Source organism: Arvicanthis niloticus, chromosome 22 (assembly GCF_011762505.2).
Source record: "Arvicanthis niloticus isolate mArvNil1 chromosome 22, mArvNil1.pat.X, whole genome shotgun sequence".
Classification (NCBI taxonomy): domain Eukaryota; kingdom Metazoa; phylum Chordata; class Mammalia; order Rodentia; family Muridae; genus Arvicanthis; species Arvicanthis niloticus.
The window spans coordinates 4966999-4987244 of NC_133429.1; the positions used below are offsets into that span (position 1 = coordinate 4966999).

Genomic DNA, 20246 nt, shown 5'->3' on the forward strand with positions numbered 1-20246 from the left:
TTAGCAGACCTACAGAAAGACCAAGCCGCACAACTGTTACATATTTGCAGAGGGCCTAGGTCCATCCAAGGCATGCTTTTGGTTGGCAGTTCAGTCTCTATGAGCCACTATGGGGGCAGAGACACAGTGAGGATGATGGTCTGTAGGATCCTCAGGCTTGGATGGGGAGGGAGATCCAGCTGCTCTTACGGTGCAGAGCAAATGGGGACCCTGAGAATTCCGCCTGGAATAAGAGAGCCAGAAACTGAATTTCTCATACAACAATGCTACATGGCATTTCAGGTTAACTTTCCCAGCAATAATTGAAGTGAACAATAGACAGACAAAAGTTATAATTGTCAGAAGCATACTATTTTGGCAATAGGTGCACTATACAAAAAATTGGTATAGTTCATTAATACAGTTAGTTGAGAATTTTAATGATCAAAAGAATACCCAAGTTCATTTTCCTGTCTACAGGTATCATATCCATATATTTCTATTTCAGGATATGTTTTGAAGAAGGAACAGCATAATTTTAGAAAAAAGTTGAAATTACATTTAGTTAGGTGGTAAGAAGTATCATTAACCTTATCTAGACTAAGCTTCCACTGCTGTTACATGATGGTCAAATACTATTGCAACCCATCAGGTACAATGGGTGGAGTAAAAAACCTAATGTACAAATAATAACTAGCATGTCAAAGGGATTAACAAATTAGTTACCAAGGATATGATTCTTCAGTGTCTACATGGATGAAGAGCACCTTTGGCATTCCTATGAGAAGAGTATTCTGTGTCCTCAACCTACATACTGAGAACCAGATCTCAAATGATCAGAAAAATCACAGGGATAATTGAGTTTATTTCCTTGTCTAGGGATATTTGAAATGTCTTAGAGGAGCAGATTCATGAGAATAGCGTGGTAGGAATTTTTTTTATTTTTTGTTTTATTTTAAATTTATTATGTTTATTCTTTGTAAAATTCATACATGTATATAATGTATCCTGATCCTGTCTGCCACTCAGATTCTTCCCAACTGACTCCCTCTGAATGCTTCATCACATCTCTATACTTCATGCCATCCTTTGTATTTATTTTTAACTGTCTGAATACAACTAGTAGGTACATGTCTGTAGTGTCATCCACTGGGGCTCCGATCAGTAGACACCCTCCTAAAGAAAAACGACTCCTTTCCCCATCATCCACCAACTTCCACCAACTCCTCAACCATAGGGAGCCCCTTCCCTATCTATGATGGAATTTTTAACGGGTTTGATTTTGCATTTGTGTAATAACTGTTTTGAGTTCATGTATACAACATGCCCCGAGGACAGCATTTTGCAGTTTCCCCCTGCTCATGCCTTCTGATGTTTTTGAGCAGTGTAAAACAAAGTAAAACAAGGGGACTATTTATTTGACTTAGCCAACAAGATGTTATTGGTGAAATATTAGTTATAAGGGCTCACTCAGTACCATCCTAGTGCTACAGATACATGCAAAGTGTTTCTGCTTATGCCCATATTATCCCATGGAGGAGTCAAGTGTTCTCTAAAAGAATGCAACCAACAGAATTTATACAGCACATTGAGAGGGATTTATTAGATTGATTTACACAAATCAGGGCATGGAAAGTACAACAGTGCGATTTACAGGCTGGAGAGACTGTTAAACAAGTATATGGAGCAAAAAAGACAGATGATACAAAAGCAATCTGAACCTAAGGCTTGGAAGCCTCTTGAAGAGTTGCTAATATATAAGTGAAGGATGAAGTTGGACCCTATTGTTTTTAGATACTGGCAAGGAAAAACAAAACACCTAAAAGTTTGTTCACTTCAGCAATCCTGCCCATAGTATGCTGCTTGTATACAGGACAAGAATTCCCAATGTGATTTCACTGATCCTCATGTCCATTTCTTCTAGATATTTTATCAGGGCCTCATTGTGAAATGGAGTTGACATAAAAGGTGATCTTCAATCTAACCATTCATTCTGGATTAATCAATAAACCAAGAGAGAACAATAGATGGGCAATGTACAGGGTGGAGACCTGAGCTTGCAGATTTAATTCTACTGTTTGGTAGATCTCAACTATCATATCCCAAGCCCTCATGATTACTGATTTTGAAAATGAATTATTGTGTGTTTATGTGTGAGCAACTATACAAACCACTGTGAAGGAGGTCAAAGAACAACTGCTTGGATTCAGGCTTCCTCTTCATCATTTTTTTTTTCGAGACGGTTTCTCTGTGTAGCCCTGGCTGTCCTGAACTCACTCTGTAGACCGGGCTGGCCTCAAACTAGAAACCTGCTGCCTCAGCCTCCCCCTCCCAAGTGCTGGGATTAAAGGTGTGCGCCACTACCACATAGCTCAGGCCACTTCTTTTACTAGGAATCCTGGGGCTAGAGCTCAGGTCAGACTTGTGTGGTACTTTAACCCAGCAAACCATCTCATTGGCCCATGAACATTTTTAAAAAACGTTTTTCATGTCTGTTGATCTGGCTGAATCACATTAATATGCTCTTATATTTTAACACCTTTGCAATGAATACAGTATCTATCCCAGTCTTTCATTTTACTTTTGGTTTTCAACCTTAAAGGCAAGTGACTTTGTCTTTCCTTTGTACTTGTTTCTGTGTCTCAGATTTAAAAAACAAAAACAAACCCCCCTCCCTTTTTTTAAGAAAAAAAAGGGGGGCATTTGTGAGGATATATGCAACTATCTGTGAGTGCCCACAGAATCTAGAAGAGGGCACTGGATCTGCTGGAGTTGGACTTAGAGGCTATTGTGAGCCACCCAACCTGGGAACTGCAAATGCTTCTTACTCCAGCCCCATGACTCAGTTATATCAATGTGCACATGTGCATGCACACGGAAGCCAAAGGACAACATTGGTTGTCAGTTACTCAGGTGTGCTCCATATTTTGTTGTTGTGACAGTCTTTCACTGGCCCAAAACATGAAACAGGCTAGGATGGCAGTCCAGAGTCCCATGGTCTGTCTCCATCTCCCCCAGCACTGGAGTTATAAGGTTGTGTCACTTCCAATTTTTTTCTTTTTACTTGAGTTCTAGGGCAAAAAACAGGTCTTCCTCCAAGTACTTAAGTTACTCAGTCCCTAATACTTGTGGTTGTATAATTTTTCTCCTATAATTCCTTTAAAACCTGTTTTTCACAATAATACTTCAACTGTGGTTGTCATATGAAAAAAATTACTGTTTGTTCTTGGTCCTGATGGTAACGGTGATACAGTGAAAAGGTTGTGTTAACAGCTTTCAGAGCTGAATAACTTACTAGCTGCAGAATTCACCAGAAAGAATTGAACTAGGGGATTTTCAAATTCAGGCTATCAAATGCTCTACCATATGCTGGTACCATATCAATTCAGGGCTTCTGATCATGTGCACTATATAACTTTGAAATCTTTCCTGTCAAATGTGATTATGCATCTTAGCTGCTCTCTTGTGCATTAGTGGCTTATGTTGTCATATTTAAAACTGTAGTATTGCTTGTAACCAATTTTGCTTGATGGCATCCTCCTACCCAACTTCAGCTAACTTACACCCACCTAAAGTCTTAATTGAAAAAATTAGGGGCTAATTAGGTGGCTCAGCAGGTGAAATTTTTCTCCTTTTTAAAAAAATTATCAATTTGTTTTTAGAGATAGTGGAGAACACTTTGAAAGGGAGGACAGAGAGATGGCTCAGTGGGTAAAGGTTCCTACTTCCAAACCTGAAACCTGAACTTGGTCCCAAGGACCAACAGTTAAAAGTATGGTAGCTCTTCCAGAGGACCTGGATTTGGTTCCCAGTCCTCACATGGCTAGCCACCAGTCCCAAGGAATCTGATGCTATCTTCTGGACTCCATACACACCAGGCACAAAAGATACAGACACACAGCTCAGCAGTAGTGGTGCATGCCTTAATCCCAGCACTAGGGAGGCAGAGGCAGGCAGATCTCTGTGAGTTCCAGACGAGCCTGGTCTACAGTGAATTCCAGGACAGCCTGGGTTACACAGAGAAACTCTGTCTCAAACAAAAAACCAAACCAAACTAAACCACCACCAACAACAACTATAAACATAAAAAAAAAAAAAAAAAAAAAAAAAAAAAACCTGCTAGAATAATTCTATCAAAGAAAAGCTGAAAAATTTAAAGATTTTTTATTTAAAAAAGGAAATGTTAAAGAGAATACTCCAAGATGTCAGACATCTGATGTTTATGGATTGGCAGAATTGATGTTGTGAAAATGTAAGTCTATTAGCAATCTACAGATTCTATGCAATCCATATCAAAATTCTAAGTTCTTCACAAAAATAAAAAAAAAATCTGAAAGTTATATGAAATCAAGAAAAGCATAGAAAATTAAAGATACTTTGAGCAAACAGCAGCACACTGAACAAATGCAGATAAGCACATCAGTGGAAGAGAACAGAGGACTGAGACGTAAATCCATGTGGCGGCAGCAACCTAATTTTGACAGATAACACAAATAAAAGATGGGAAAAGATTTCTATTCCACAAACTAGTACTGCTTAACTAGATAGCTATACTTAGAAGATAAGAACTCTTACCTTGCTTTAAAAAAATTGAGATCTGAAACTCCAAAACTGTTACAAGAAACAGGAAAACAGTTCAAAGTAGGTACAGACAAATACATTCTTAAAAAAAAACCAGAATAGAGACTCACCTAGGTACTGGAACATCTAGGGGGAGTCTAGCGTGTCCCATTCTGGTCTGAAAAAATGACAGTATTTTACATTTGGCCCACTAATTCAGCTCAGAACTATGCCCCAGAAGAGCCTGGCAAACCTTTCACAACCTGGAAAATGTCGAATGTAACATGTTTCTTTTCTGTTAAATCTTGCACATACATATACAAACATCCCCCACCCCCAAGTACTTGGGAAATAATGCCAGGTATTAACGTTTATCATTAAAAAGTTGCAGTATAGGAAAAGAACAATTTACTGAAAAACCTACAGAAGAATATCTTTGTTGATAGAGGACTGATATATACAGTCAACAGGATTAACATGTATGTAATTACATTTGCATGTAAAACAACAACGGAAACAGAATTATTATTATTATTATTATTATTAGGCTGGAGAAACAGGTCAAGGCTTAGGAGCACTTGCAGAGAACTCAGGTTTAGATCTTAGTAAATATGGTTAACAAACTACAACTCAAGTTCCAGGGTCTCCCATGCTGTCCGTCTTCTGTGGGCTGTTGAATGCATGTGGTGCATATGAAGTAACTTCCCCCAGACCCATCCATCTCTCTCTCTCTCTCTCTCTCTCTCTCTCTCTCTCTCTCTCTCTCTCTCTCTCTCTCCCTCCCTCCCTCCCTCCCTCCCTCTCTCTCTCTCACACACACACACAAACCAGATAAATACCAAAAATTCAAAGAACTCCTAAAAGAGGTAGAATGATAAAATGAATAGAATTCTAATCAGTGCCCCAAATACTCAGTAAATGTATGAAAGTTATTTATTTCCTGCTCATACCAACTCCCAAAACTAACTATCTTTCTTTCTTTCCCTCTTTCCCTCCCTCCCTCCCTCCCTCCCTCTTCCCTCCCTCCCCCCCCCCTCTCTCTCTCTCTCCCTCTCCCTCTCCCTCTCTCTCTCTTTCTTTCTGAGACAAGGTTTCTTTGTAATAGTTTGACTGTCCTGAACCCTTATAAACCAGGCTGGCCTTGAACTCAGAGATCCTCCTGCCTCCGCCTCCTGAGTGCTGAGATTCAAAGTATGTGTCATCACTGCCCACTAAAACTGAATTCTAACTAACTTTATTCCCATTCATAAATAATTGTTCAATGTTTGCATACTACTTCACTTTTTTCAAAGTAACAACACCAGACTTTGCAACAATGTTTTCCCTAATAGTGTAGAGAACAAAAAATACCTCTATATTGCATGCTTAATTCTGAAAGTTCCTAATCTACCATGCTGACATGTGAAAGTAGTCTAACGTTTAATTTTCTGAAAACCATAAACTTGTTTGAAACAATGGTACTGTCTCTGTCCATTACTAGGAATGTACTGGAAACCTCATATACACATATACCTTATTTTACAATAATAAAGGACATCAGCAGATTTAAAAAATCTGATTGGAGTCATGTATTTTCATTGGCATAACTGACTTACCTGCCTTATGATATAAACAATTTTTTAAATACATGACAATGGGAAAGAAAAAGAGCAAGAGTGAAGAGCAGGTCCTATGCTCATAGCAATATAATAAATTATATTTCCTGGTATCATGACTAGGAGCGGCAGGAGTGATGTGCTGTGGAGATATGTATACATACACACAAAAGTAGCAAGCACTACATAGCCCACTACATTCAAATGAATGGTCTATTACAAAATACACATGGTTTGATGTTTTTAACAAACTTTATACTAAGTAACAAAGGCAATGTAACAGTGTAGGCCAAGAGTTAGTGTTCACCAGTTTGTATTAAATATACATCTCATTCATTTTTCTCCATTTACCAGGATTTCTCAGGATGCAATCTTATGGAATCTAAGAAGCACTGCTATTAATAGAAAACAGTTCAGTATATTTTAATGAAATACTGAGTTGACAGCAAATAAAACAGGGAAAAGCAAGTCCACACAATTAGGTCTGAATGCCTAGAAAAGTGACACTTGCAAAAGCAAGTAGTACTTCTCAGTACTAGGATAGACAGTTACATCCTGAACATCTGTCTGAAAATTCAACATAATCTGAATCATGAAAACACAATCTCCACCTTTTAAAAGTGAGATAACTTGTACTTACGAATTACTACTTCCTTTCTATCATAGAATTCTGGGTGAGACTAATCAAAAGATAGAACTATATTTGATATAGTATTTTTATATACTATATAGTATTTTTATAAAAGGTATTTTTAACAGATAGAAACGTCAAAATACATTAAAATGTAATCAGTTCACTTAAAACAAGTATCAAGCAGGTTAAAAATTACATTTACTGAATAACAAAATTAATCTTACTAGAAAAAATTACTAGAATTCATTATATTTTATTGAAATAAATGGTATGGTCTTACTTCTTTTGATCAAAAAACTACTTATATCAGCATGGTATACTTGTTTTAATGAGCAATGAAAAACTTGCAATAAAAGTTGAAAAACATAAGCATAAGGTAAAAAGTACATGTTACACATGAGTTTCAAACTCTTCAACATGGCAATGGGTTTTAACTTATAAAGATAATTAAATTTTAAACTATGTGGAATATGAAAGGGTAACTGAATGTCCCTCCTGAGTAAATGGGAAAGTTAACATTCTTTAATCTACTTACTAGAAAATAGAATGTAAAAGGAAAAGAATGTATAAAAAGTCAGCCAGGCATAGAAGCACACACATTTTTCTAATTTCAGCACCGGGGAGGCAGATCTCTACAATTCAAGGCCAGTCTGGTCTCCACTGTGAGTTCCTGGAGGGACTGTGTCTCAAAAACCAAAAGAAAACAACAGGACAAAAATCATATTTTGGGCTGATGACAAGGCTCAGAGAGTAAAGGTGCTTGCTAAGGAAGCCTGGCAGGGAAGCAACTCTTGAATATTCTCCATACCTGTGCGCATATACACAAATACACTCATCCAAAATAAATAACAAAACACCAAAAACTTATTGAAAGAAAATATACATTAAAGATACAAAATATAAAATCTATGTAAGAATGTTACTCTGAGAAAATCCAAGTATGCACCTAAATGTAAGGAAACTGCAAAGTAATTAATAATATTGAAAATGAACATGCCATAAAATAACAGCCAGAAAAATACTAACTACAAGTATACATTTATAACTTTACAAGAAACATGATTACTCAAAATGTACCTAAAAATTAAATATACTGGAAGATTACAAATACATCTGAATTTAATAAATCCAATACAGCCTTCTAACAAAAAAAAAAAAAAAAAAACAAAAAAACTGCATTACTTGCTTTAAAAAACAGCAGCCATTAAATTGAAATTCAATTAATTTACCAAAGAGACTTTTATCACCAAAGCTCAAGTAGTTTCTTTGTAAAGTTGCTATTGTTCCTTGCAGTGTCCTGGGGTTCTCAACTGTGGACTCAAGTTCCTGCCCTGCCCCAGTTTTCCAGCCCTCGAAGAAAACAGGCAGGTGAGATAATGCCAAAGTTTATTTTATTTGCCAAACCATACTTATAAATTTTTCAGTTATTTTTAAGTATATGCTTAAGAATGGAACAAACATAAAAATCATTTATTAAAGTTTTTAGTGTATTTCAGGTTTTCAGTAATAGTTTACAAAAAAAATGCCTCTGTCCCTTCATATTTCTTGCTTATACTATTCAACTACATGAAAAAAAAATGTAATAATGACTCTTATTTAAAACGTACAGTTTTATTTTGTACAATGACAATTTCATTTGGTCAGAAACTGTACTTCATACATCTCCCAAGCAGTGTTTAAACCCTCCATCCATGTAGCTAAGGTTTATTGAATGTTATAATTCTCAAAACTTCCACTGCCCTCGTGTTGAATAAAAGGCATGCAACAAACCTGGTACAACAGGTTTTTATCCTATGTATACTTGCATATGTAAGTAAAAATTACACAGTTGCTCATATTCTCTTGGTTTCTCTCCATCCTTCCTTCCTTCCTTGCAATAACAGCAAGCTGGGTACAAAGACTCTCAAATGATTTACATTGGTATAAGTTCTATCCACTGGCTTTCTTCTCACCGTGAGTTCTTTCATGTTGGTGAAGATAAGTAGAACATGTGAATGCTTTCCCACATTGCTTACATACATATGGTTTCTCTCCAGTGTGGTTTCTTTCATGTATTTGAAGGGATTTTGAAAAAGTAAACGCATGCCCACATTGCACACACACATAGGGTTTCTCTCCAGTGTGAATCCTTTCATGATTGTAACAAGCCCTATGTTGGATAAAGGCTTTCCCACACTCCTTACATGAATAAGGTTTCTCTCCAGTGTGAATTCTTTCATGTTTGTGAAGGTATGTGGAACATGTAAATGCTTTCCCACACTGCTTACAAACATAGGGTTTCTCTCCAGTGTGAATTCTCTCGTGAATATAACAAGCACTGGAATAGGTGAAGGCTTTTCCACAATGTTTACAGGAGTAAGGTTTCTCTCCAGTGTGAATTCTTTCATGGATCAGAAGCTGAGAGGAACGGATGAAGGCTTTCCCACACTGCTTACAAACATAGTGCTTCTCTCCAGTATGAGTTCTCTCATGATTGTTACGGGTTGTGGGATCACTGAAGGCTTTCCCACAGTGCTTACATAAATAAGGTTTCTCTCCAGTGTGAATTCTTTCATGTTTTCGAAGGTATGAAGAACGTCCGAACACTTTCCCACACTGCTTACATGCATAAAGTTTTTCTCGGGTGTGACTTCTTTCATGTTGGAGAAGATGGTAAGAATGAATACATGCTTTCCCACATTGTTTACATACATAAGGTCTATCTCCAGTGTGAGTTCGTTCATGGTTATAACAGGCCCTTGGATGAATGAAAGCTTTCCCACAATATTTACATGCAAAAGTCTTCTCTCTAGTATGAATTTTATAATGCTTGATAAGGTGACTGGAATTAACAAAGGCTTCTCCACATTGCTTACACACAAATGGTTTTTCTCCAGTTTGGGTTCTTTCATATGACTGAACATAACTGCATGTCATGAGAGCAGTTTCAAGTTGCTTGTATCTATGGAGATTATCTCCAGTAGGTGTTGTCTCATAATCTTGATCAGAAGTGAGACTCCTGTGGGGGTCATTAGATCGTGTATTTCCATAGGGTTTCTCGCTGGAAGGATGCTCACGGGTAAGAAAGGACTCAGAATATGTGAAATCTTTCCAACATTTCTTATTCTTAATAGGCTTTTCCATACATTTCTGGTACTCACACGGCTTCTCTACAGTGAGCACTCTGAGGCGCACATCTGACTGGGAAAGACCAATGGCATCATTTTCACATACACTCTTTTCATATGCTACTACTCCAGGAGGCATGTACTTATTAACAATATGCTCTTGAATCTGTTGGTGTGTTTCTCTATACTGAATACCACGCTCAAATTCATAGAATCCTTCAACCACGAGAGTGCTGAAAAAAAAAAAAAAAAAAAAGAATACTACTATAGTCTTCTGGCTAGCTCAGAGAAGTGTTGGAGGCTGAGTACTGTGCCCACACTTGTTACTGCAATACTTAGGTAAAGACTGAGGAACTGCAAGTTTGAGGTCAACCTGAACTACAAAGAAAGATCTCATAGTAAGGGGAAAAAAAGAGTGTTGACTTTACTGCCACAACAATTTATAAACCTGAAAGGGCTGAACACTGAGCCGCAGGCCCTGAGAACATCACACAGTCTTCTTAGTTTCTCTAATATCATTGCTGTCTCCTAAAATAATCCACATACATTTACAAAAAGAATGGTGAAAAGCACTGCAGATACACAGTAGTTTATTTTGCTCATTTTATGCTTTGTTCTTTACTTGTCCTTATTTCATGGCTGGCTCATATTTGGCAAACATGTCTTTCCCAGAAAGTTACCAAAACTGAATGTTCATTCTGCAAAATGGTGAGGGTCAGGCTTTATGGAATTGACATAGCTGAATATTTTTATTGAAGGTAGAACATAATATATCCCAAACACACATATTTTATATTTAAAGTCTAAAGTTAGTTGATAAGAATATATTAAATAATTTTGTACTCAAAGGAAAGTTTCTGTTAATGAGAGAATTGGAAAATGTCTCATACAGTTTAAAGTTGCAGGACATTGTGTAACATTCCATTACAGAGTTGGGAGTCCCCCAGTTCTGAATGGTCAAGTTCAATGCGGTTCACATTGAGCTATAAATTTGGATTATTTACTTGGGTCTCAGATTTCCTATTACTTTCAAGTATCTGATGTAAATTCCTTTCTTTCTCTTTGATTATACATTACCTCAGATTTCCCCTAATATTTTGGTAATCTTCAATATTTTCTTCCTCAGTTTTCCCTGAAAGGTAAACCCAAAGAAAGTATTATTCAACATTACATTAAAAATCATTACATTTTAGCTCCCCCACCGCCCTGTGTATAATGTAACAAGGCATACAATATTCACCAACATCTTTCAGTATTTCAAATTATGCAAGTACACAGATGAACAAGAAACAGTTATTTTTCTGAATGAACAAGGAAAAGTTATCATGCTGTGTTGTTACCTATGGAGATCAGGTTGCTAAAGGTCTCCTTCATCACATCTCTGTAGAGCTCCTTTTGATAAGAATCCAACAAAGCCCACTCTCCTAAGGTGAAGTTCACAGCCACATCCTCAAAGGTCACTGGCTCCTAAAATAATCCACATACATTTACAAGACTAATGGTGGAAAAACACTGGAACCATAGCGTGACTTGATTCCTTCACTTCATGATTTGTTCTTCATATATTGCCTGTACATCATGGTTGGCATTTAGTATTTCTAAATAGTAAACATGCATTCACTATTCATTCTAAGTCTCACACTGCCACACGACTCTGATGCTAATATGGAACTGTATGATAAATGAACACCAGAGCATGACTATCTCTTCTGACGTTAACCTCACTACTCTCTGTATACTGAATCTTTGTTAACTTGGAATCCATCAGAGTAGACACCAGCTCTAGGGCGCCTGCATAGTTAGTAGGAATATCTATTTGTCAATAGTAAGTAGTTAATTATAAAGCCTGAGGACACTCATTGGAATAGAAACAACCAACTTAACAGTAAAGGGGGAACTGCCACAATGAAATGCTTTATAACAATATAGTATTTTAAGTACTCGTAGTATCTTTCCAACTTTTTGCCTACTTCTGATATGCTAAGAGATTTTCTCTGATCAAAACCCCATTGAAATCTGGATGAACTCTATCTTATAAAGACTAAGAATGTGTCAGGCACAGTGGTGCTTGCCTTTAATCTCATACTCAAGAGGCAGAGGTGGATCTCTGTGAATTCAAGACCAGCCTTATCTACATAGCAAATTCCAGGACCCCCAAAGCTACATAGTAAAATCTTGACCCCCCTCCCAAAAAAAGAAAGACTGTGAATGTCACCCCTTAAAAACATTTTTTATCAGCTCCACCTCCACCTCTCCAAGGCTCACTGAACAAAGAGGTGGAAAAATTTAAGAGCCAGAGGATGGCCATGAGTGCTATGAAATGCTGACTTATGAACATAACATGGCTATTATACTTGTGAATTTACAACAACTATGGTTACCTGCACAAGATCAAGCCAGTCAAAATTCTGGCATAAATAGAGAAATTCTCTCCATGTTCCCACCTTTACTGAGGAGCTGGTGGCAGTGGGTAGCTGCTGGAGGACAGAGAAGCACTCTTCTTTTAGGGTGTGGCCACTGGTAGTTTCCTATGCTTGTGGATGGTACCATACCAATGCCCATATGGGCAGTATTAATTGAGTTTAATGGCTTGTAAGGAAGAAAAAAAAAGATATGAAGTTGGGAGAGGGGCATGTTAGGAAGGACATTCAGGAAGTTTGAGGTGGAAAATGGAAGGCAGATATGATCATTATTTTATTATGCATAAAATGCTCATAAAATAAAAACATAAATAATCTCATCTGGTATGATAATATGAAATATCTGTTGTCAAAGTGTGTTACACCAAGGCCAGATAAGAAAGCTTGCTGCCAAGCTTGGCCGCCTGAGTTGCATCACTGACCCGTAAGGTGAAAGAAGAAAACCAATTTCTGAAGACTGTCCCTGACCCCCACTCTCTGTGCTCCACAGGATGGTAGCATAGCCATACATTATTTGGACCCAATCCATTGTAGGCATTACCACTTCTGGGCAAGTGGTCCCGAGTTGTATATAATTAAGCAAAACAACTTTTGCCCTATATGAGGCCAATATCATAATAGGAATACAAGGTCATAATAGAGGAGAAAACTTACAAATAGAGAGTTTAAAATTCTTCCCAAATAACAGATAACATATACGAGTATGTATGTGTTATATATGTGTGAGTGTGTGTATGTGTAGCCATGGAATAACCAAACCAAACAAAAAACAAAACCCTGTTATTAGGTCAATGAACACACTTATAATTTCACTGAAGATATCTTCAAGAAGGGTGTACTAGGTTCTTAAAGAGCTGAATGGGTCAGAATCAGTTTTCAGACCAACCTTCATTTAATTCTAAAGAAGATCCATCATGGGTAATTTCTTATGCTAGTATATAAATATTATAATTTTACTGAAGAATGTCAATAGACAATGATACAAGAGAAACAGATTTCTCAGAATGTCCTCATCACTCCTTGATATATCACTTCGTGTTTGTGTGTCTGTGTGTACACAAATATACATGCACATATTTGGTATTGAGATAAGGGTGTTGGATCTGTTGTTGTCTGAAACCAATTCAGAAGAGATATGAATAAATGTCTACTTATCCTGGATAGGGAACTGATGACAGACCAAAATAAGGATAGCATCAAAGTCTAACTTGGAAAGCCAATGTATTTTACTGGGATTACTTACAGGAACATGAGTGAGCAGAAATGATTAAAAGAACTGTACATCACCAAAAGCCTACCCCTAGTACAGATAATGGGTCACAAACGCTGGAAACCTGTAGTATACCACACATGGTACAAGAGTATCTTTTCTGGCATCTACTCATTTGATCTGAGCCTTTTACAGGAATCTCTACTGGACTAAAGGTCCACACCACATCACACACACACACACACACACACACACACACACACCACACTTGCGCGCGCACGGGGAGGGGGGGAGAGAGAGAGAGAGAGGGAAACAAAAATTTTTTAGACTGCAGAGTACAAAGTCACATGCAGGGACAAATGCCTCAGAAGATAAATGTGGTATCTGCATGCCTGGAGGACTAGTCTACAGCTACTAAGTCATAACTGGTGTCTGCTATGGGACTAAACTACTAAAAGAAAAGATCGAGCTCGACCCCAAAGAACTATTACAAAAGAGGTCCACTTCCCCCATATCCTAGTAACTTTTCTCTTCCACTAGCTCTGCTGGGTAATAGACTAAAGGAGAGGTCGAACCCTCATTAAAAATAGGTTACAAAAACTTATGCCTACAGGTTAATGTCACGTTTCACCACTTTTCTTCCTCATCTTCCAAAGTAGTTACTGCAGAAATACACAACCACTGGTCATTAAATTTGATGGGAATCCTTAGCAAATTAGTTATTAATAAATCTTTGAAATGTGGTTTCTTTTTAGAACACAGAAACTGCAGGAAACAGTGTGTTTCATTATGAAATTTTGATACATACATTCTACAAGCCTGAACTCAAAAGTTTGATGTTCCTTCAGGAAACACATTAATACCCACTTACATGCCAAAAACTTTTAGTTTGGTCTCTTAATCTTACTAAAGAGGTCTCGATCATGATGTTTCTAATTTCTTTCTTCTCCTTTCCTCCTTTCCTTCCTTTCATATTCCTTATTTTATAAGACTACACAGAGAAACCCTGTCTCGAAAAACAAAACAAAATTATAAGCTCCTTGAATTTCCTTGGCACTCAAATAATTGGCCATCCTAATTGTTTCTCCAACATTTTATCCAATTTGATAAGTTTGGATTCAGTTAATAAAGCGTGAACTTTGGGACCTATACTGATGTCTTTTTCATATTTATTATCAAGTTTTGGATGTGCATATGTACACTGCGGTACTCTAAGGAGACAGTTGTTTGAGTCCAGCCATCTGTATCTACACAGCTTATCCATCTTGCTCTTGAGTCCAGCCATCTGTATCTACACAGCTTATCCATCGTGCTCCTAGAGTCAAACTAAACTAAGTTCATGATCCCAGGCCTAGGTGGCCCAGATAAGCCCAAACCACAAATGTCAATCAATGCACTTGAATAGGTTGGCTCTAAGCCAGGTCAAAAACCACAATGGAAATATCCTTGTATATTACCTGTGATTGGTCAAGACTGTATCCTGCCCAACCTGTGGTTTTGTTTTGTTTTGCCTTTATAAATGTTCTTTCCCTTCCCTGACAGGGTTCAAATCCCTAACTGGCTACCTCCCGGAACACTAAAAATAAAAGAATAAAGCTTTTCATTTTAGGCTTCTGGTCTCTGAAACATGGTTTCTAGACTTCTCCCTGTACCCAACAGGACTGTGAAGGCTACACAGGGAAATCCTGTCTCAAAAACCAAAATAAAACAAAACTGCAAGCTTCTTGAACTTCCTGGGTACTCAAACAACTAGAAATTCTAATTCTGAGGGGAAAGGTTTCCCCAGTGGAGATGTTATAGCTCAGCAGAGGGTGAGAGTGGGGAAAGGAGTGGTTTTTCCCTAAAGCAAATGTTACATCTCTGAGGGAAAGGCTTCCTGGCAGTCAAAGGCAAAAAATATTGGTCATATCACCCAACGAACCTCACACAGAGATTTATTGGGAGGGGAAAACTCAGGAGGGTGGCTGTCTCTGCCCGGGGAGAAACAGCAGAGAACTGACTAGAAGACAGGGTTTATACAGCATTTCTTAGGGGTGGAACTTTATAGGAAAATGTCTCCAGGGTAAGGATTGCTGGGTTTTCAATGCAAATCTTGGTTGGCCACCTGCATTTGCAGGGGCTGGGTGTGTTAGAACCAGTGCTCCATAGGTAGAGAGCTCAATTTATTGGTGAGCAATCTTTTCTTGAGGTCTGAGTCATGACATGGCATACATGTACACAGAAAAAATAAATAACTGTAATTATTTAATTAAAAAATGTAAACATTTAGGGCAAAGTGCTAACCTCACCTACATAGCACATTTATCACAATAACATCACATCTCTCATCAGTAACCCTAAAGGCTAGAAAAGCATGAAATGGTGTATTTCAAACTCTGAAAGGAATGAACTACCCACTGAAATGGCAAAATTCATGAAAAACAGGATGAAAAATAATTACCATTCCACACATGCAAAAACTAAAGCAGTTCATAATAACCACACATGAAAATAAACACAAAACTTGGCAGACTCTTTGAAATACAGTTAAGACTAAGGACTCCAGCCAGGGAGGGAGGCAGACAGGCTACCTGAAGAGCTTTACCCTCTTCTCTTCCAAATCCAATCCCACAATCACACTCCCAGCTCTGCAGCAATCACCTACTGTGGCCTATCTTCAGTGGATGTAACACACAACTTCCCTCCCCAAACATCCTCCCCTATTTATTGCTTTATCCTAGCTACCAACCCCAGCAGGCATTCCCTGGGAACCCACTGGCCACTCCAAATAGGAAAAGAAGAAGACTAACCCAGATTTTCACCTCTCCTTCTGTCCCTCCAAGACCAATGCCCAGCCTTATACCCAGATATGCAGCAGACCACCTATTGCAGCCTCCCTTCCCCCACGACCCTAGTGCATCACACAGATCTTCCTCTCCACAGTTCCTTCCTTCAACTCACTGCTTTACCCCAGCAACCCCAGCAGGCTTCCCTGTAAACTCACTGGACACTCCAGACCATCTGCTGCAGCTTCCCCTTCCTCTCTGTCTCCTTCTCCAAGGGATCACACAGATCTTCCTCTCCAAACTTCCTTCACCCCACTCATTGCTTTAACCCAGTCCCCCAATCCATAAGGAATTCTCTGTTAACCATTGGGCCACTCCAGCCAGCAAAGCAGAAAGGCTAAATACAGACCTTCACTTTTCCCTCTGTCCCTCCAAGTTCAATCCCCCATTCTTATCCCCAGCTCTGTAGTGACCTCTCCTTACTCTGTGCCCTCATTCCCAGGAGACAAAGCAGTCCCTAGTGGGACACCTTGCTTTCCTCCCTCCTTTGGGCCCTTTAGCCTCCTATCCTAACTCATACCCTGTTACTACCATTAGTTCACAATACCTACAAACACATTGTACCTAGAAGCCCTGGTAATCACAGCTATCCAGCAACACAGCCACCACACTAACCTAAGAACCAGAGATGACAACAGAAACCAAGGAACAAAACACTGACACAACAAAGATGACCAAATATCAGCACCAAGAATTACAAATCTTCCCAAACCTAGATTCCTAGATGGCAACACAAAAACAGGACAATATGTCTACACTAGAGCCCATCAACCCCACCAAAGACCCTGAGTACTACAATGTAGCCGAAGCATAAGAAAGACTTTAAAATACCCCTTATGAGCATGATAGTGGGCCTCAAAGAGAAAAAAAAAATCTCTGAAAGAAATCTAGAAAACACAGTAGAAGGAAATGAATAAAACAGTTCATGACCTAAAAGTGGAAATAGAATAAAGAAAAAACATGATGATGATGAAGAAAAATAATAATGACGATGATAATGATAATATCTGGAAATGAACTTTGAACAGGAAACTCAGAGGAATATTAGACTCACTAATAGACTACAAGAGATGCAAGAAAGAATTTCAGGCATTGGATTCACAAAAGAGGGAATGGATACCTCAGACAAAGAAAATGTTAAATCTAAAGAACTTCTAGAACAAACATCCAGAAAATATGGTCACCATGAAAACTCCAAATGTAAGAATAAAAGGAACAGAGGAAGCAGAAGAAACCCATGTCAAAGGCACAGAGAGTATTTTCAACAAAATCATAAAAGAAAATTTTCAGTGTAAAAACTACTGGATAGACTGAATCAGAAAAGAAACTTGCCTTGGGAATTTCTTAACATATAGAATGACAGAACAAAGAAAGAATATTAAAAGCTTTAAAGGAAAAAGACCAAATAGAATATTAAGGCAGACCTATTAGAATAATACCTACCTTTTTACTGAAGGTTAAAGTTATACAAAAGGGCTACTATATCCAGGAAATTTTTCAATCACAATAGATGGAGAAAGTAAGACCTTGCATGATAAAACCAAATTTAAGCAGTATCTATTTACAAATCCAGGCCTACAGAAATTTCAAGATCAGAAGTTATCACATCCAAGAAAACACAGGAAATAAATCCCAGACCAGCAAGCAACACACACACAGACACTCAGACACTTAGACACACACACACACCAAAATAACAGGAATCAACAAATACTGCTCATTGGTATCTCTCAACATCAATGTTCTCAATCCTCCAATAATAAGAAACATGCTAACAGACTGGATTTAAAAACAGGATCCATCCTTCTGCTGCATCAGGAAACACAGTTTAACATGGAGGACAGACATCACTTTTGATTAAAAGGATGGAACAAAATATTCCAAGACAATGGAGCTGAGAACCAAGCCAGTGTAGCCATTTAACATCTGACAAAATAAACTTCAAACCAAACTGATTAGAAGAGGTAACTAAGAAGATTACATATTAATCAAAGAGGGAAAACATCCTCCAAGAGGACACGACAATTCTTAACATCTATGTCCTAACCATAAGGGGACCCAGGTTTGTAAAAGAAACACATCTGCAATTTAAATCACATGCTGAACCTCACACTGATAGTGGGAAACTTCAATACCCCACTCTTGCCAACAGACAGATGACAGAGACAAAAATTAAATAGAGAAACATGGGAGTTAACTGAAGTTATAAACTAAATGGACTTAATAGGTAGTTATAGAAAATTACACTCAAACACAAAAGAATATGCCTTCTCAGCACCCCATGGAACAGTTTCCCAAACTGACCACACACTTGGACACAAAGCAAGTTTCAACAGGTACAAAACAACTGAAATAACTCCCTCTATCCTATCTGCTTGGATTAATGCTGGGTATCAACAACAGAAACAACTGAAAGGTTACAAACTCATGGAAACTGAATAACTCCCTACTGATAGGAAAAAAAAAAAAAAGGATCAAAACAGAAATTAAAGACTTTCTAGAACTGAATGAAAATGAATACACAACATACCCAAACTTATGGGGCATATTAGAGGTCTAAGGGGCAGGTTCACAGTACTAAGTGCCTACATTAAAAACCTGACTAGATCTCATACTAATAACTTTATCAGCATACCAAAACAAACAAACAAAACAAAAGTGCAAAGAATCAATGAATCAGACAGCTGGTTCTTTGAGAAAAAACAGTAAAAATTAAGTAAAAAGCAGAGAGAAGATCAAAATTAACAAAGACAAATATGAAATGAAGGACATACCAGACACCGAAGAAATCCAGGAATCAGAAGGCCACACTAAACAAACAACAACAACAAACCCCAGGTTTTCGTGGCTTTGTAAAGAATTCTACCAGACTTCAAAAGCATAATTAATGCCAATCATTCTCCAATTATTCCACAAAATAGAAATAGAAGGAACACTGCCTAATTCTTTTTACCAGGCAACAGTTACCATGATATCTAAACTTTATAAAGACCCAATAAAGAAAATTACCAATTTCCCTTATAAACATATATGCAAAAATTCTCAACAAAATAGTTGTACACTGAATTGAGGAACACATCACAAAGATCATCCACTATGATTGAGTAGACTTCATCTGAGAGATGCAGGGATGATTCAACATAAATAAATCAATACATGTAAACCACCACATAAACACAAACTGAAAGAAAAGAAAAACAACACACGATCATCTCATTAACTGCAGAAAAGGCCTTTGACAAAATCCAGTGTCCCTTCATAATAAAAAGCCCAGAGAGATTAGGGATATAAATGACATATCTCAAGATAATAGAAGCAGTTTATAGCAAGACCATAGCCAACATCAAATTAATGTAAAGAAACTCAAAACTAATTCCACTAAACAGGAACAAGACAAGGTTGTGCACTCTCTCTATATCTATACATGTCTCTCTATACATGTCTCTCTATATCTATACATATCTCTCTATATCTATACATGTACGTTCAAGTTTTAAGTAGAGCAATAAGACAACTAAAGGCAATCAAGGAGATACAAACTGGAAAGAAAGACGTCAAAGTATCATTAATTTGCAGACAATTTAATAGAATACAAAATAATCCTAAAATTTCCACCAGGAATTCCTACAATTGATAAGCACCTTCAGCAAAGTAGCTGGATACAAAATTAAGTCACAAAAATCATATATATATATATATATATATATATATATATATATATATTAAAAATGATCATCTTATCAAAATTAATTTAAAGAGTCAATGCAATCCCCATCAAAACCAAGGATAGTCAAAAACAATTCTGACTAATAAAAGAACTGCCAAGGAGGTATCACCATCCCCAATTTCAAGTTGTACTATAGAGCTGCAATAACAAAAACAGCATGATACAGGACAAGACACAATGATCAATGAA

The 20246-nt window shown here is 37.6% G+C and overlaps 1 protein-coding gene across 3 annotated transcripts; it reads right to left on the reverse strand.

Annotated features, from left to right (window-relative positions):
• Window positions 1-6532: 6532 nt before the first annotated feature.
• LOC143435956 (uncharacterized) lies at window positions 6533-19653 on the reverse strand. 3 transcript variants are annotated; one of them, XM_076919730.1, is made up of 4 exons: window positions 12320-19653; window positions 11216-11342; window positions 10953-11007; window positions 6533-10108 (listed from the first exon to the last, which is right to left on the reverse strand). In XM_076919730.1, the coding sequence occupies exons 2-4, from the start codon at window positions 11247-11249 to the stop codon at window positions 8698-8700; spliced, it is 1500 nt and encodes a 499-aa protein (XP_076775845.1). In that variant the 5' UTR covers window positions 11250-11342; window positions 12320-19653; the 3' UTR covers window positions 6533-8697. The 3 variants fall into 3 exon arrangements, with proteins under 3 accessions (XP_076775845.1, XP_076775844.1, XP_076775842.1); XM_076919729.1 differs by having other exon boundaries at window positions 12257-19653; XM_076919727.1 differs by having other exon boundaries at window positions 11216-19653.
• Between the last annotated feature and the right edge of the window lie 593 nt (window positions 19654-20246).

Bases quoted from the DNA above. Each gene is read 5' to 3' on its own strand.
- LOC143435956 (XM_076919730.1), bottom strand. From the start codon at position 11,249: ATGAAGGAGACCTTTAGCAACCTGATCTCCATAG. The intron at 11,008-11,215 runs GTAACAACACAG...TTTACCTTTCAG, and splicing joins TAGCAACCTGATCTCCATAG to GGAAAACTGAGGAAGAAAAT. The intron at 10,109-10,952 runs GTAATGTATAAT...TTTTTTTTTCAG, and splicing joins AATATTAGGGGAAATCTGAG to CACTCTCGTGGTTGAAGGAT.